General features: G+C 51.8%; 1 protein-coding gene across 5 annotated transcripts in view; it reads right to left on the bottom strand.

Moving 5' to 3' along the window:
• SCMH1 (sex comb on midleg homolog 1 (Drosophila)) overlaps positions 1–14552 on the bottom strand; it is an 81061-nt gene that overhangs the window by 46875 nt on the left and 19634 nt on the right. For all 5 annotated transcript variants that reach the window (XM_014949188.1, XM_014949190.1, XM_014949191.1 and 2 more), the window contains 4 exons: positions 12315–12399; positions 8787–8855; positions 1702–1772; positions 680–914 (listed from right to left, as the gene is read on the bottom strand). In XM_014949188.1, the coding sequence (XP_014804674.1) occupies positions 680–914; positions 1702–1772; positions 8787–8855; positions 12315–12339 (400 nt within the window). In that variant the 5' untranslated portion in view covers positions 12340–12399. The remainder of the gene's footprint in view (positions 1–679; positions 915–1701; positions 1773–8786; positions 8856–12314; positions 12400–14552) is intronic.

Here is a 14552-nt window from a genome sequence, read left to right as displayed (position 1 = left end):
ATGGTGGCTGTTTCTCACCAAGCCCACCTTTGAGAGCGCAGCGCTCACAGAGGATCAGGAGCCCAAAGTGAAGGGCAGTGGCCAGAGCTGTAGCCGTGGCCAGAGCCATGGGCCAACACTGCCCGTGTGACCGTGTGCTGTCTCCCACGAAATAAAGAGCCTGGATTCATTCTCTCCTTGTACAGGCAACAAACACCCCAGGAAAGGCCATCTCAGTCACTCTGCCTCCAACGCTACCTGGGTCCCCAGGACTTCGGGGTGCCCCTCGACTGCTTGTGTGTCCTCTGGGAAACGAAGCAGCTCTAGAATTCTTTCACACAAATAGGTGGAAAATGTGTTTTTCTTCTGAGGTATAGAGGGAGAACTTCAGAAGGCATAAGAGCATGATTAGGACATGCTGATCCACAGCTTGAGCTGGAAGGAGTGCAAGCAGCTCACCCAGGTGCAAAGAGCTCTTTCTTCTACACTCTAGAACATCTCCCTGTTCAGGCCATGATGTCCATGTGGACATACAGACCTGGGGTGGGATCCATCTGTTTAACAGCCCAGGCTGACAGGACTGTGCTACAACCACAGGGGCAGGCCATGGGTCTCTGTCCCAAGCACAGAAATACAAAAACCCCTGGGGTTTCCCCCCAGATAACGTAGGTGGTTGCTGGACAGTTGAAGTTCAGCTCACCCAGTGGAGGCTGCAGCATCCCTCCGTTCTTCTCACAGTTTCCTATGGGCTGGATTTCAGCAGAGTCCACCAGCCGCCAGAAATCGTTCTTGTTATCGCTGCCGTCGAGGCGCAGGCGGAGGCGGGCGCCCGTCAGACCCACCACCGTGGCAATGCAAGTGGAGGTGGTGTTCCTGGGGTCCTGGGCTTCTAGTTTCATACTGATCTTGAACTCGTTTGCAGGTGGAGTGTACGACTGCAAAGAAAAGAACAGGGACCCAGTCAGAGACAGGATTTCCAACACACGCACCACCTCAGTCACAAAACTTAAGCCCCAACAGCATCAAAACTGATTCTACCGAAGCCTAAGAGCGTTCTCCAAGCCCAGCGTGGGGCAGACATCGTGGAGCAGCAAAGAAAGCTCATCAAGCCCTGGCAGATCTGTGACGCAGACCGCTGTCTATCCCTGCTGCAGCATCTGGACAACTAGATCTACCCCCTTCTCTCAGCCTCTTCTCTGGAGAATCACCCACCGACCCAGCACCCAAAGCGAAGCTCCCCTGCGCTGCTGCCGCTCTGTCCGGGGCAGGGTACGGTGCCACCTCAGTGCTGGGTCCCCTCTACTCAGCACTGTCACCTCTGGGCTCAGGCACCCAGTGCCTGGGGGGTGCTGCTCAATTCACAAAGATTGGGTGAATTCTTATGAAAATCTCCTTGCTGGGCCACCCAGGAGCCACCCAAACCTGGGTCGCAGCCTACGTGCAACATTTTGTCCAAGACACTGCGCTTGGCAGAGAGAAAAAGCATTTTTGTGTTCCCATCCACGAACACCTGAGAGTTAACTCTTCTGCACTACTCTAACATTTGGAGTGCTTGAACATATCTTTTTTATCTTTGCTTCAGAAAACTTAAGATTTCTATTAAGTTTCCAATATCCTTAAGCAACTTCCTTGCCAAAAAAGGGGCCTACTCCAGGCACAGAGCTCCTGGGTCCCCAGGGAACCATCGCCCTTGGCCTTTCCTGTTTCCATTCACCCTCTTACCTGCTTGAAGCAATGGGCAGGAGCTGGGATGGCACATGTCTCCTTCAGGTATTTCTCCCAGGTGAAGTGACCTGAAGAGAAAAAAGAAAAGGATTCAAATAGGAACTGACGAGCAAAAATCTCAGAAAAAGAGATGGCTGGACTGCTAACGCCGGCAGTTCTCCACTCCTCACAGAGGAGGTGCTCACAGGCAACATGTTTTCATCAAGATCCTCTCATGATTGTGGCCACAGAAGATTTACAGCTGCGGCTGGGAGGCAGAACAAAGCGTGGTGCTGCCCAGGGCTTCCCGCTGCCGAGGAGGCTCTGCAAGAAGTGAGGATAACAACCTCCAACTTCAGAGAAAACAACGGCGCAGAGGGGAATCCGTGGAGTCTTCCAGACAACTGCCCCTTAAAAAACATTCGTTAAACACATTGCTCAGGCTGGGGATTAAAAACAAGTCACTGGGGGCTAAAAGCAGCCCGAGACAACAGGAAACTTTGCACTGAGCTGACTACAAACCCCCGTCCAGCCCCGCATGCTGCCTGCCCCACCAGCTGGCGGGTCCGGGCAGGTCCCCCGCAATTAGTGGACAGGTCAGCAATTAATTTCCCGAAGCAGACATGGAGTCCCCAGCTCGGGCAGGGTTGAAGCAGGGACTCTCCAAAGTGGGGTTTACTGAGTGGAGACTCACACCTGACACCAAAGTCCCTCGGCTGCTGCGGGCGCTGGAGGAAGCACGGTGTCTCCCTGCCTGCACCTTCCATGGACAGCAGGGAGGGCAGAAGCAACGTGACACCCAGGGAAACCCGGTATTAAATGAGGAATCAAAAGCTCTCGTTATCTGAGCAAATCGTGACTTCTGCCATTTAAACTGAGCAGCTGGGAAAGGGTCCTTCCAGAGTGACATTAGCTCCTGTTCATCTGAATGGCTCCCGGGAGACCGCTGTGCTCCAGCCATTTCAAGAGCATTGGTGGCAGCACAATTAGAGAGTCAGCCACTGCTTCCCCTATTCACGGCAAGTTTTTAATCAGTCTATTTTCAAAACAAAAGCCACATTAAGAGCCATTTTAGCTACTGCAGCGTGAACCACACCTCTAAAAATTCAGGCATTCAGGTCAGCACACATTACTTTTGTTCTGCCTCTCGTGCACGGAGAAGGCTGAAGGGCTCAACAATTTACTAGCTGCAAATAAATCAAAGAAATGCTGCTTTCTTGCCATCTCCCATGCAGGTGACTAGTGCGCTGCTAATTACAGTGGGAATGAACAGAAAAAAATAGTTTTGCTGCCACAGTGGCTGAACACATTTCTGTTTACAGACTGACAGCAGCTCTTTGCTCCTCAGAGATGCGTTTCCATCTATTGCAGGCGTTTTCCTTCCAGCCAACAGCACCTCACCGGGGTGAATGGAGAAACGCAGCCACCGACGGCAACGATGCTCTCGCAAAACCAAAATCCTTTTGCATTAATTGAAGATGCAATTTTACACTTGGTTATGTCAATAAAACTCTTTGCATGAATAATCTGCACTGAATACCTGGCCAAAGCAAACCCAAGCGCTCCCAGCATGGAGATGCCTTGCTGCATCCCACCCCTTCGCTCCGGCGGCTGATCTGGGCTCTTCCCACATGGGGTGGCCCTTCAGAGGCCCTTGTCCCTGGCACAGGGTCCATGGGTGCCCGTGACGACAGCCCCGGGGCTGAGGTTTGTGTTCCCTGCCCCAGGGCTCAGCAAGGGTTCCAGAAAGGCTCAGCTGCACATAACAGCTTTATTTCAAAAAAGAAACCTCCTCTCCCCTCAGCTGGTTTCAATCCCTCGCTATTAAAAGTAGTCATGGTTTTATTCCTTCCACTTTTCCCTTGCTCCAAGGTGAGCGAGGCCATTCCCTCCCCGCAGCAGCTCACACCACGCTCGGGATGGATGCCGTGCGGTCCCAGCAGGAGCAGGACGTTTCTGAGCCAGCTGGACGCCTCTAAAAATAGAGTTTGGACATGGAACTTATTTGAGATTAATTCTAGAGCCTGCTGGGACCCAAGTACCAGATGAACACACACCCCTCCCACCAGCAGCTACTCACAGCTCAGGTTCTGGTGACTTTATTTTGAAAAGAAAAGCAGAAGCAGCAGAAAGACTTCTCTAAACTCCAAGAAAAGAGAAAATTAAGCCTTCAGTGGCTGGAGCTGCCCAGCAGAAAAGGACCTGGGGGTGTTGGTCACCTGAACAGGAGCCAGCAGTGTGCCCAGGTGGCCAAGAAGGCCAACAGCATCCTGGCCTGGGTCAGGAACAGCGTGGGGAGTAGGACTCAGGAGGTGACAGTTCCCCTGTACTGGGCACTGGGGAGGCCCCACCTCGAGGGCTGGGTCCAGTTTTGGGCCCCTTCCAACAAAAAAGACATTGAGGTGCTGGAGCGGGTCCAGAGAAGGGCAATGGAGCTGGGGAGGGGTCTGGAGCACAAGTCTGGTGAGGAGAGGCTGAGGGAGCTGGGGGTGTTCAGCCTGGAGAAAGGGAGGCTGAGGGGAGACCTTCTCGCTCTCTCCAACTCCCTGAAAGGAGGGTGTAGCCAGGGGGGGTCGGTCTCTTTTCTCAAGTCACAGGCGATGGGACAAGAGGAAATGGCCTCAAGCTGCACCAGGGGAGGTTTAGGTTGGATATTAGGAAAAATTTTGATACAGAAAGGGTTCTTAAGCCTTGGAATGGGCTGCCCAGGAAAGTGGTTGAGGCACCATCCCTGGAGGTGTTCAAAAGACGAGTTGACATGGGGCTGGGGGACATGGTTTAGTGATATTTTTTTTTGGTCAGAGTTAGGTTGCTGGTTGGACTAGATGATCTTGAAGGTCCCTTCCAACCTAGATGATTCTATGATGCCTCCTTCTCTGTTCACTATGGGTCATTTCTTTCCATAAAGACGGCATGACAAGGACAATTAAGGACTGCACAGCTTTTTCAGGATTGTCCTCAAACCAGGACAGAAACCATATTCTGAAATTGGAGGCTGCCACCGCTGCCTCAGCGCAAGAATGTGGGGAATGGTTTGGAATGAATTCATTCACAGTACTTAGCTCATAATACAACACTTTTCAAGCAGGATTCAAAGTACATTTAAATGTAACCAAATATGACCAGCTTCTACACAAAAACTGCAGGAAGAATCAGAAGAAAATGGCGAAACACAGAAGTTTTTTTTTTTACAGTAAAGGGAGAGCTGGCAATAAAATACAAAAAAAGCAAGAGGCACTTAAGGCCTTAAAATTTAAAAAGTAGATTAAAAAAAAAATTAAAAATTAATCAAGGAGTAGAGAACAAGGACCGAGCTCTAGTCCTTGAGAATGAGTGCGTGTGGTTGAGGATGGACACATCACACTCTCAGCCTCTGCTCCTCCAAACCCTCCTCCCGCACAGATCCCGCTCCAGCCCCATTGCCCAGCCCCACACCAGGGCACTGGCACCGGGACACCCAACCTCCGGGTGCTGCCTGATGCCATTCTACAGGCACAGGGAAACACTGAGAACATCTTGCTTCATTTTCTCGTACAGCACAGACCCACTATCTCCTATTTTATATTCTCTCAATATTCTTATTCCTATTAATAAATTGGATGCCTTACTGTAGAGGGACAGGATGCTCGTTTCTTATCTGGCCTGGGCAGGGAACACTGGGGAATTTTTTCTGAGTGTTGGTCAAAAAAACCCTGGTGGCTTTTCTCCAGTTCCCAGTGAATCACTTTGCTTCATGAAAAACCAGAACTTCAGCCAGTCCTAAAGTGTCCTTTCTACTGGTGATGGAGCAGGATCGTCCAGAGCTGACTGTAGGGACTGAAATCCTTTCTCACCCCGAAAAGCACAGGGGGACACTCCCTCTGCTGCTGCCCCAGCTTCCAGCACAACACGCAAAATGTCCCACAGCCTGAAATCACCCTCTGGTTTGTCTGGTCTCTGCCTTCTCTTTGATCCCCCCTCAATCCTCCCCCAGACTGGAAGGATCACCGTTTGAATGGACCGTGTTCCTCTGTATCACGTACATCAGATCTTCTTTACAGGAAGAAATGAGAGAAGGACCCTTAATGAGAAACACCACATTTGTATAATTACATCTGTAAGCTAAACAACAGCCAAGGACTGTAAATCTATATGACTCCCTGTAACTTGGCTGTGAAAACGCCCACTAAGGGCAACCGTCTCTCGCTTCTGCTCGCCTTCGGAAAGCTCTGAGGGCACCCGAGCCAAAGGGGGATATTACTCGCAGGCAGAGTGTCAAATCTGGGCTCTGATGTCTTAACCTTCAAAAATATTTACTACAAACAAAACACTCCACACACCCAAGGGGTCAAACTACAGTAGCTGTGAACAATGCAGCTCCGCACCCTGGTGCTTGGATTCGCATCATGCTGCATTTAGTGTTGATCTTTTGCCCAGAATTTAAATGAAGATGGAGTTTCTGTTTATATCTTTAACCAAAGTCTGGTTTGGGCTCCATTAGCATTTCAGCTCCCAAGGGGTCATCAATCCAACAGCAATGATACATGTGCGTTTCAGGTCACATCTGTGAAGGAGAACGTGCCCTACCCAGATCAAGGCATCCCATTAAAGTCTGCAGCCCATATGTGTGTCTGCTAACGAGCATCAAGGCAGCACATGAAAGCAGCACGGTCTGAGCCAACTCGCTATGAAAATGAGCAGATCCAAAGGCGACGGTGGCTTCCCTGACATCTGGGCACAGCCTCCGTAGGGGTCAGCTCTCCCAGCGCGATGGCAGTGCTCCTGCACCTCCTGCCCACTGATTTCCAGGCACATTCTCAGCCATGGATCCAGCTGCACCTTCTCCACTGGTAACGGCTACACCTGGTAATGGGATCCCGCTTACCCACTATCTCGCTCCGAAGAAACGCAAGATGTGTGAGCCAAAACAAATAGGTTTCAAACACCACACCGTTCCCAGTGACAGGACAAGGGGCAATGGGCACAAACTGGACCATGGGAAGTTCCATTCAAATATGGGGAAGAACTTCTTTGGGGTGAGGGTGCCAGAGCCCTGGAAGAGGCTGCCCAGGGAGGGTGTGGAGTCTCCTTCTCTGGAGATCTTCAAGCCCCACCTGGATGCTCCTGAGTGATGTGCTCTGGGCAACCCTGCTTTGGCAGGGAGTTGGACTGGATGATCTCTAGAGGCCCCTTCCAGCTCTGACAATTCTGTGATTCTCCGAGGTGTCCCAGCTTGGTACCAGCTCTGAGCAGAATCCTCTCAGCCTGGACTGTGCCAAAAGCTGTCACATTTCCACACCCCTCGCTGCACACCTGAACTCCGGGCAGTGAGGAGCCACCCAGTTTCCTGCAGGGAGGCAATCCCCAAACCCCTGCTGCTCGCTGAGCAGCCACGTACCCATCAACATGTCCAGCGTTCCTCCCCTGGCCCAACCAGCCCCAGGACGCAGCGAAGCGAGAGGCTGGGTGTGGGGTTACCATGAGCGCTGATGGGAAAACTGGGCTCTGAACTTCACAGAAAGCTTCCTCTCAGGTCAGCGTTGCCACCAAACAACAGCCAGTCCCGCTGACATCTGCAACGGTGCAGAGCGTGCAGCAGAGGGGAAGCTGCCATGGAGCCCCCAACGTCCTGAAGGCAGACCACACACGGGCCATGGGAGTTGTGACGCTGCCCTGTAATGTCACATGGAGCTCACCACGGGGTGACAGAGGACCCAGCACTTTATTGGAGGCCCTAATAAACTTCCTCCCCTTGGAGAAGGTCCTTCCCACTGTCTGTCCAACAAGGACAGATGAGATACCCCAAGAGAGAACAGTGAAGGCTGATGGTGGCCCCCAGTCACAGAATTCACAGACTGGCTGGGTTTGGCAGGGATCTCTGGAGATCACCCAGTCCAACCTCCTGCTGGAGGGAGGCCACCCAGAGGGCCTCCCACAGGGCCATCCAGAGCAGGTCCCACAGGAACGTGTCCAGGCAGGATTTGAATGTCTCCAGAGATTGAAACTCCACCCCCTCTCTGGGTAGCCTCTCCCAGGGCTCTGCCACCCTCACAGGAAAGAAGTTCCTCCTCATGTTGAGACGGAACCTCTTATGCTCCAATTTGTGCCCGTTACCTCTTGTCCTGTCCCTGGGCACCACTGAAAAAAGACCAGCCCCATCCTCCTGACACCCGTCCTTTAAGTATTTATAAGCATGGCTGAGATCCCCCCTCAGCCTTCTCTCTCCAGACTCAAAAGCCCCAAGTCCCTCAGCCTTTCTTCGTAAGAGAGATGTTCTAGTCCCCTCATCATCTTCGTAGCCTTCTGCTGTACAGTTCCCTGTCCTTCTTGAACTGGGGGGCCCAGAACTGGACTCAGAGCTCCAGATGTGGCCTCACAAGGACAGAGCAGCAGCAGAGGATGACCTCCCTCCACCTACTGGCCACGCTCTTCTTGATGCACCCCAGTGTGCCCAAGAACCACCACCCTGAGTCTCACCTCAGGGCCTGGGATAACCAAGCCCCTGCAGCACAGCAGCCACCTCAGCTCTCCCAGTTCTGAGACACTCGGGGGAGCCTTTCACGAGGGCAAACGTGTTTCCTGTTAGAAATGGCCTAACTCAGGCAATCGTTTAGCTTCTTGTCACTCTGTATTTGGTGGGAAGTATGGACAGCACCTTAATGTAGGGACATGGGGAATATAAGGACATAAGGACATCATTATACTCTATGAGTAAAATATGGGGCCTAAAACCTTTTACTAAACTATACAAGCTTTACATAAACTTCCTGAAGTCGGAAATCACCTGCATGTGCCCCCTGAGAGACAGCAGGAGCCACCAGCTTTATGAACTCAACCTGCAGGCTCTGCACAAAGGCCACGGCCGTTCCTGCCCAAGCTCAGGACACATCTCCAAAGGCAGTGAGAAGGGACCGACCCCTGTGCTGCTGTCACAAGCCCCACTGGAGACAAAGCACACAAGGACCACCCGAAAAAGCAGATTTTATCTGTAAACTAATTTGCCATGCTGCAGTATCCCACACCCAAGCAACATAAAAAGCTTTTAGGGGAAAAAAAAAAATGAGAAGGGAGAAGGAGGGAGATGGAAGGGAGAAGGGAGAAGAAGGGAGAGGGAGCTCTCTTACCTTGGTACTCGGAGGGAGACTCTGACGGGCGGCCATACTTGTGCTTTTTACCATCTTTCCAGTCTATGGCTAAGACAAGAAATAAAGCATTTGTGTCAGTGAAGGAAGCCAACCAATACGCTCTTCAACATTATCTGCTCATGTCACCTGCTTTACAGGCACCTCAGAGGAGAGGAGTGACCTCCCTGTCCTCACCCCAGGTAACATGGATGATAGAAGTCCACAAGGCATGCACTTTCCTCCACACAGCTCCAGAGATGACCCGACACAAGGTATCTGCACCTGCATCAGTCTGCCTAGTGCTCACCAGCTCGTGTTCTCCCACAACGGCAAGAAATAACATAAAAAGCAGCAAACTGCTACAGCTTCATCATTTTAACTGCATGAGGAGGTGGCAAGGCTTGAGAAACAAATGCAAAAGCCACGAAAAATGGCACACATGGATCTTGTACACCGAGAAGTGGAGCCTGAATTGCTCCTTATTTATCAACTCCAGGTTATTGCAGCTGCCCTAACCCACACAAACAGCCTTGACCCTCTGTGGAGATGGCGAGGGCTTCTCCCAAAGTCTGCACAACTGCACTCTCCATGCACAGCACTGAGTTACCACCGCGTGTCCTGCACAGCTCGTGGAAGAGCACCACAAGGTAGCACCAGCTCTGAAGAACATCTCAGCTAAGCTGTCTTGCTCATGAGAGTTTTAGACCTCAAAGTTGCACAGAAATAAAGTTCCCAAGACAGCTCTGGAAAGTGATTGAGCAAGAAGCAGGGATGCTGATGACACCAAGCTGTGTGGCGCAGTCAACATGGTGGAGGGAAGGGATGCCATCCAGAGCGACCTGGACAGGCTGGAGAGGTGGGCCCGTGTGAACCTCATGAAGTTCAACGAGGCCAAGTGCAAGGTCGTGCACCTTGATCAGAGTAATCCCAAACCCAAATCCAGGCTGGGTGGAGAGAGAGAGGAGAGCAGCCCTGAGGAGAAGGACTTGGGGGTGTTGGTGGGTGAGAAGCTCCACACGCCCCAGCAACGTGCACTGGCAGCCCAGAAACAACCTGCATCCTGGGCTGCATCCCCAGCAGTGTGGCCAGCAGGACAAGGAGGGGATTCTGTCCCTCTGCTCCACTCTGGGGAGACATCATCTGGGAGTGGGGCTCCTGTGTTCAGCTACAGAGTCCTCAGCACAGAGGAAGGACACAGACCTGTTGGAGTGGGGCCAGAGGAGGCCACGGAGATGCTGGGAGGGCTGGAGCCCCTCTGCTGAGAGGACAGGCTGAGAGAGCTGGGGGGGTTAAGCCTGGAGAAGAGAAGGATCTGGGGAGACCTTAGAGCCCCTTCCAGTCCCTCAAGGGGCTCCAGGAAAGCTGGGGGGGGAATCGTGATCAGGGAGGGGAGCCATGGGATGAGGGGGAAGGGTTTGACACTGAAAGAGGGGAGATGGAGCTGAGATGTGGGGAAGAACTTCTTTGCTGTGAGGGTGGTGAGAGCCTGGCCCAGGTTGCCCAGAGAAGCTGTGGCTGCCCCATCCCTGGAGGGGTTCAAGGCCAGGTTGGAGGGGGCTTGGAGCAACCTGGGCTGGTGGGAGGTGTCCCTGCCCAGGGCAGGGGGTGGGAACTGGTGGGAACTGGATGATATTCCAGCCCAGACCATTCTGTGAACCTCTGATTCTATGCCCATTGCTGCCCCCAGCCAAGGCAGTGATGCTGGAGCAGGTACCACAGCAGAGCCTGCCCTGGGTGAGCTCCTTCACCCGCTGCTGCCTGAGCGGGGCACCCCTGGGACTGCTGCTGCGCTCCAGCTCATTGATTTTACAAAGCATTTTTAGAGCTATTATAAACCATGTGGTAGTTCTCTACGAAATGCACCTTGCCCCCAGGAAAAACAGTTCCTTATGAAAAGAACAAAAAAGAAAACAGGGAAAATTTTGAAATCTCCTGACAAGCAGCTGAAAGAGCTGCTGCTGGAGTGAACTGGTGGGTCCTAAGGTGTCTGAAAATGCTTTTGGACTGTTATTTTTGCAATCTTCTCTTCCTGACATGTTCTCTTCAATACCTCCTCAGACAGGAGGACTGCATGAAGGCTTTATCCCTTAAATGAACCCAAGATACATTTGGAGTGTGGCCACAGCATTGCTAGACAAGGACCAGACAGAGTCTCCTTGGAGAAACACCAATGAATGAAAAAGCTGGAAGGGCACCCTTCCTATAAATGTATTCCCATGAAGGATAGTATTTCTCCTTAAGAAAGTAAGAGTGAAGGACACAAAGTATTTAATTCAGAAGCAAAAAAGTCCTCAGTATGGGTAACACTGCTCAGGACAGCTCTCTAATAGCAGGTGAAGTTACATTTTACTGTTAACCTTCGACATGCAAAACCCCTCATTAAACAGGCTGGAAAAGCAGCAGAGAGGGAAAGAAAGACAAGAATTTCTGCAGGCAAATAAAGAAAAAGGAAAAGTCCGATGCATTATTAAAAAGCAGGTAAGTAGGACAGAAACCCACGTGCACAGGAGGCAGGTGTTGGTTCTGCAGCCTGTGGCACAGCGTTTGCAGCAAAGGTCCTGCAGCCACACTCCACCAGGCAGGAGGACAAGCCCTAAGAGGCTAAATCCCGGCAGCCCGGTCCGCGGCCGCGCTGCTGACTAATCAACCTGCCTCCTTACTGCCAGGCCCTCCAGCTGCCTCACAGCAGGCTCTCCCCATTCCCTGCTTCCCTTCATTTATTTTCACTTCATTAAAGGACAAGCAGTGTTAGGAAGAGGATAATGCTTCTGTGAGACGAACCACCAGAGAAGCAAAGGGGACGTTTAAAAAAAATAAAGGGAGGAGAGAAATTGAGCATAGAAATCTCCTGCAATAAACCTTGTGAGCGTGTAGCAGATGTGAACAAAAAGCTGTGGAGGATGCTCCATCCTCTCCGCTTCTCCCTTCCCCCATGCTCCCGAGCGCGTGTGATGAGATCACTCCAGTCCGAGCCACACGCACGGCACTGCACTGAAGGCAATCAATATTTGTGTTAAGCACAAGAAGTCCGAGCAGCTCAGCTGCAGGCAGCCTGCCCGGCTCGGGGCACGGGGAACGTGCGTGCGGTGGCCTCGGGCAGCGGCTGCTGCTGGGGGCACTGGGAGGAGAGACTCCGGCAGCAAGAGCTAAGTGTCCGTAACAGAACCCATCTCCACAATGTGGGCTGCTCTCTGGTTTCATGCCTCATTAGAAGGGAATGGTGCCAGTGGAGCAGCAGTTTGGCTCACGCTGGGAGCAGCAGCAGATGGTGAGTGCCGTGAGCTCCCTCCATCCCTGACACCCTGCCCCAAAACTGTGGGAACGCAGGGAGCCCCCAGCCAGGGACTCCCCCTCAGCTCATCCCGGGGAAGCACTGATGAAGCCTTCTCTGCACGCTGCCAGAGGAGCCAACGGCTCCATCGCTGTGTGTCCCTGACTCCCACCCCATCTCCACCTCCCGGGGCCCTCCGTCCTTCCATCCGCCCCCGCCATGACCGGGCCTCGGGCCGTGCCAGCATCACTGCTCACCTTTCTGAGGGCCTGGTTTCCGCATTATATCACCCGCTGCTGTCCTTATCCTGGGACCGGCTCGCTCTTAGGTAACGGAAGATGTCTAGGACAAAAGAAACAAACATGAGAAAATTCCCTCATTCTGGAGCACACAGTCATCTGCAGCATTAACTAATCACACAGCAGGGAGAAACCAGACGCTCCTTCGCCCTGGGTTGCACAAGAACATCTCCTACTGAACACAGATAATTCATTTCAGCCCCTCTGAAACTACAAGTCTTTCTCCGACACGTGGACAACTTCAAATTTATGGAAGCAGGAGTGGCATAAATAAGTGAGAGGAGCATATGCCACTCTCCAGGCTGACTCTCCAGTGTGTCCCGAGTGGGTGCGTGGCAGGGGGGGCTGCTCTTCCTCACTAACAAAGGGAGGCAGAGCTGAAATTTATGAAAGAAAACACATGGAAACATAACATTAACTCTGGCAAAGCAGCACCACAATCCCCAGCTCGCCACTTGCGATTCAAATTGCTCACAGCAGTTCTGGGTAATAAGGATGAGAAATTGGACAATGACCCAGGAAATATTTTTGCTATTAGTACCGCAACCAATGGCCAAGCTCTCGCCACTTGCGATTCAAATTGCTCACAGCAGTTCTGGGTAATAAGGATGAGAAATTGGACAATGACCCAGGAAATATTTTTGCTATTAGTACCGCAACCAATGGCCAAGCTGCGCTGCAGGGTTTGCTTTTTTTTTTTTTTCCTGGTTGGAGGAAAACTGGCTGGACTTTCCCCAAAAAGAAAAAGCGTTTTCATTCTTGTTATAAGCAAACGTTACTGAAAACCAGAGCTCTCGGGAGCCGGACGCGGAGCTTGCAGGGCAGTGCCTGCTGTGGGCACCCAGCCTGGCCAAGGCCTGATGAAAACACTGAAATGAAGGGCTGAGCTGCAGACAAACCCTCAGGAAAGCTGGTAAAAGCATGTTGTGACACTGCACTAACTAATGAAAGATTAATTGTGCCAATATAACTCCATTTTGTTCACAGTGGGGCCGTCAGGCTGAAGGACGTAAGAGGAAGCTGTCCCAGGACGCAACGCTGAGTTTCTGCTTAAAGGGTTATTTACGGCTCCAACTTGGCAAGAAGTTCTGATTTTGAAAATCAGGCTTTTTCCAAACCTAAAAGAAACCAAGAGTTTAACTTTCTATAAAAGCTCTACAAACTACAGCCTTTATGTGGAGCGCGTGCAGCATTGCGCAATACTCTGAGAAGGAAAATACGAAAGGAATATTAAATACTAAAGGAAAAAAAAAACCCCTAGTTGTTTTTTAATCCAAATCAAAAGGTACACAGTAGTCTCTTATTGCCTCTCTCATAAATAGCATGTGTGTTTGTGCATACTTGTGAAAGGAGTAAAGTTTCTTTTCCTTTCAATAGCGAAAAGCAATCAACATGCACAAACTTATTTACAACTTGTAATGCTTCTTTTCATAATTTTCTTCAGTCATTTTTATTAAAAGCTAGCAGTCACGGTAGGAAAAGTCCCCCAGCCATAAAAAGCAAGGTGAAAAGTGTTACAGAAAGGCAGGAAACGTTCCCCAGCCCTGGCTCTGCTGCCTGCTCGGCTCCCCCCGAACAGGGGGCTTTCTGAAGGTCCCAAAGGCTAATCCCAAACCTCAGGTGTTTGGAGGGGGCTCCTGTGCCACCCGGGTGGTTTTGGAAAAGCTGCTACAGCCCAAGCCCTGCCCGGCCGGGATGTGTGACCCTCCCTGCTGAGGTATTTGGAGGAAAAATTCGTGGCTGTGTAGGAGATGCTCAGGTTCAACACGTGGCGTGTGGCTCGGGGGGAGAAGGTGACACTGCACAGATGGCCAGGGCAGTGACCCCAACACACAGAGGGGTGTCCCCCAGCCAGCACTGCAGGGACTCGAGTCGTGGAACAGAATGAGCCATTGTAAATGCTGCTCCTATTAAACAAGAACAGCAAAGAAAGGTGTCTCTTGCCCAGAGAAGGCTCGGGCTGCCCAGGGACTCCACTCTGCTGCGAGCCCCATGGCTGTGAGCCTGGGGACAGCGTGCCCCAAACCAGGCCTCCGAGAAACTGTCCCAGTGAGATGGCCCCAGCCTGATTCCTGCCACCCCTCGGAGTCCTCCACCGGGGCTTTGCACCCTCCAGCTCCCCCGTCCTTGGGGAACTCCCTGACGGCCAGGTCATCACCACTGGCAATGAGAAGTTCAGGTGCCCTGAGGCCCTCT

This window comes from Calidris pugnax, unplaced genomic scaffold (genome assembly GCF_001431845.1).
Source record: "Calidris pugnax isolate Ruff unplaced genomic scaffold, ASM143184v1 scaffold174, whole genome shotgun sequence".
Lineage (NCBI taxonomy): Eukaryota > Metazoa > Chordata > Aves > Charadriiformes > Scolopacidae > Calidris > Calidris pugnax.
The sequence above is the reverse complement of the archived record's forward strand: the minus strand, read 5'-3'. Positions and strand labels throughout refer to the sequence as shown.